Raw genomic sequence first — 3,187 nt, 5'->3', positions numbered from 1 at the left:
GCGCCGGTCGTCGACGGTTCTAAAGCCTCTCGCATCACCGTCGCCTGCTCCTGGTATAGCGAAAGCATTGCCGTCTTCGGTGCTTCCGATACCTCTGGATGCAACGGTAAATATTAAATTATTGTAGTGGTATCGTCTAGCGGATTTTTGAACACTGAAATTCCAGCGGATTTGAACCAAATCGTACCTCTAGCTAGGAATTAGCCCCTGTGGTGGAAGTACCACAATATATGAATGTTTTGCGTAATAAGTAGCACAATATATGGATGGATTTTGACCATGTATTACGAGCTGACCCATACTTTTCGAAACGGCAGCACATGGGCTCTGGCTCGGACAAGCGTGGCAAGCTCGGTCGACGTCACCCTGATGCCGAGTCTATCCGACGCCTCGACAAGCGTCGCCAGTCTTCGACGCCGAGGCTTTCCTTGACGCCGCCGTCGATCGTGACCTCCCACTTGTGCACGATGCCGGTGCAAATCTTGGTCTGGTCAAGACGGCCAGTTTCGAGGTCACGTTCCCGGGCGGTGACGACTCGGCCGACGACCCAACCGAAGCACTTGGCGGGCTTCTCCGTCAACGTCTTTATGAGCTTGGCCTTGGCGAAGACCTTGCCGCGGGTCGACTTGGCCAAGCCTTCTTTGCCGACTTTCCCGGCGTCTTGCGAAGCGGGATGGCCGTCAGGGCTACTTGAAGGTTGATGTCGTTGCACAGCGACATGGCGGCGATGACGTGGTTGCACATCCACCCGTTCTTGTCGTAGCCCTCGCATTCACATACGAACTTCGCACGAATCTGGTGTATCTAAAAGACTCGTTGCGTTTCATACGAAAGCGATTCAGATATCAAACAATACCTGTTGGATCGTCCAACGAGCGGTGCCGTTCATGCCCTCCACATGCACGTCGTAGTTGACGCGCACTCTGGAGAGGAAAAGAAGAGCTTCTTGATGTCGTTGAGGTCGGTGAGCTTGCCGAGCACACCGCCTGTACCTAGGATGGGACGAATGAGGTCTTAGTCCGCCAAACACATGATGTTGGAGAGGATTCTTACCGCCGAAACCGGGCTTGCGTGACGGTCGTCGGTTCTAATGTCGACGACGCCGGGTCGACACGGTGCGCCGATGCGTTGAAGATGTAGCCCAAGGCCACGGCGTCCTCGACCCAAGGCATGAGGCTGCGCTTCGACGAGATAATTGACATGGCGGCATGAACGATCTCGGCGCAGAGAGCGCCGTCACAGAGGTTGGCATACGACGCCTCGTCCTTGTGCGGCAATGGCATGGCGAGGATATCTACAGAGTACGTACATGCAAATTAGAAAAACACACCCGACGGCTTGCACTCCTCTGTCGGGTGGTCCGAGTACAGGAGCCTGCGTACGACCTCGAGCGAGCTAACCCTCGGCGAGTGGGGTCCACCACGGGATGGATCTCTCCGTGCGCAGCTCCCTCCCAACGACCAAGTGCTGGTGCCAACTCCCACGCATTCAGGCGTAGCACTACGTATGCGAACTCTTCGAGTTCGTTTTTGCTTCTTTGATTACAACGCGAACACGTTTGATGGATTGATGCAAATTAGACAATTGCAGTAATGATAGTCACGTACTGGGAAGCGTCACGTTCAGAGCGTAAGCCGCCGTTGCACCGAGCTTTGCAATACGCTTTTGAGAGCGGTGGTGGGCCTCGATCGGGTTCTGATTCGGTACGAGACCAGGCACACCACTAGACGCTAGACGCCGCCCACCAGCACGTCGATGGGGCGGTAAGGCACGATTTCTTGAACGTTTCGGCGTACTTGGCCTCGCCAATGGACTCCCAGTAGGCAACGTAAGCCATCCGAGCGCTGCGTGCTGCTCGGCCGTGCGGGCGTCGTACATCATGTCCAGGTGCGGCTTGATCGTGGCGTCCGACGCAGGTACGCGGCTCGGTTGCTCAGTTGCAGCCGGGTGGGCAAACGTTGCAGCATCGCGGGATCCCTCTTGTACGCGCGCTTGAGCTCTCGCAACAGCGGTGCTGGCTGCAACCCACTGCGTGCCAGGTCGTCGACGCGCGGAAGCAGCGATGGGTGAATGCCGTGGCGCCGCGTCTCCTCGTCTTCGGCGGCGGAATGCTTGCCCCGCTCTTCGATGTAGTAGCAGTCGCGACGCTGGACCAAGGCGCATTCATAGGGGCACTTGACGTGGGTAATGCATGCAAACACCCTGACCCAGCCGGCGACTCGACTGCTTTCGTAGCGGTACTTGTAGTCGAAGCCTTTGTTGACCGCGTGACGAGACAGTTTTCGGAGGGCCGACGCCATCGAGGACGCAAAAGCAACCGTCTTGAACTTTTTGCTGCCATCTTCCTCGCTACCCGAGTCGCTGCTGTCGTCGCCCGCGTCGCTCAACTCCTTGTCGCCCGCTTGATCGTCGTCGGACGAGTTGTCCAAGCCCCCCGTGGTGCTGCGAGCGATCACGCGCGTCAGATTGCCCATGCAGCCGGGACGCTTCGCATCAGCGTTGCTGCACACGTCACTTCGCATTCTTTCGTTCTGCCCGCCAAATCCAAAGTGCACTCCTAACCATTCCATTCCCCCGCCATTCATTTCGACGCTGCGCCTCCGCCGCCGTATCCGGACCGACTTTCATACGACGGCCAAAATCCGCTAGCTTTTCATTGATCGCAAGGTTTTCTGTATTTTTGGTGTCATTACCTTCTTCTTACCCAGTAGGTACGAATTAGCGAGATCCACTAGAATTTCGTCTACAGTGTACAATCCATTAGAATCTCAGTGTTGCGAAATCCGCTAGACGATTCAGTGAAAATCCACTAGAATTGAATTATCACCCTGGATGCAATAAGACCTCCTTTGGATGCAATAAGCGGTGCCTATAGAAAAACGACCGAAACGTCAGGCTCGTAGGACAACGCATGTACTTTGTCGACGCCCGCAGCGAGGCGGACGACGCCAACGCCAACGACCGGCGGCGTCCGATCGCTGCCAAGCGTTCGCGCTGCGAGGCGCCGCGTGGCCTCGTACCGGGGCAGCTTCGGAGCCTCGAGCCAGTCGCGCGCCGCCTGCCCAAACCGCAAGCCGTCATTCGACACGAGCCCATCGACTACATTGCGCTGCGACGGACGCGCTCCAGCACGCAAGCGCTCTTGCGCAACCGCGAGCTTTTGGCTCGCGAGATCCTCGCACCCGAG

At 57.0% G+C, this 3,187-nt stretch overlaps 2 protein-coding genes across 2 annotated transcripts; one reads left to right on the top strand and one right to left on the bottom strand.

The window, feature by feature from the left end:
* Nucleotides 1-1,912: 1,912 nt before the first annotated feature.
* SPRG_17841 (hypothetical protein) lies at nt 1,913-2,474 on the bottom strand (the record flags this gene model as incomplete). The annotated part of the gene is made up of 1 exon (XM_012357239.1): nt 1,913-2,474. A coding segment is annotated over one exon (562 nt), but the record flags the coding sequence as incomplete, so codon positions are not given.
* A 437-nt stretch (nt 2,475-2,911) lies between these two features.
* On the top strand, nt 2,912-3,187 carry SPRG_17840 (hypothetical protein; the record flags this gene model as incomplete). The annotated part of the gene is made up of 1 exon (XM_012357238.1): nt 2,912-3,187. A coding segment is annotated over one exon (276 nt), but the record flags the coding sequence as incomplete, so codon positions are not given.

Source organism: Saprolegnia parasitica (assembly GCF_000151545.1).
Source record: "Saprolegnia parasitica CBS 223.65 unplaced genomic scaffold supercont2.806, whole genome shotgun sequence".
NCBI classification, from domain to species: domain Eukaryota; phylum Oomycota; class Saprolegniomycetes; order Saprolegniales; family Saprolegniaceae; genus Saprolegnia; species Saprolegnia parasitica.
This window is presented reverse-complemented; position numbering and strand designations above follow the sequence as displayed.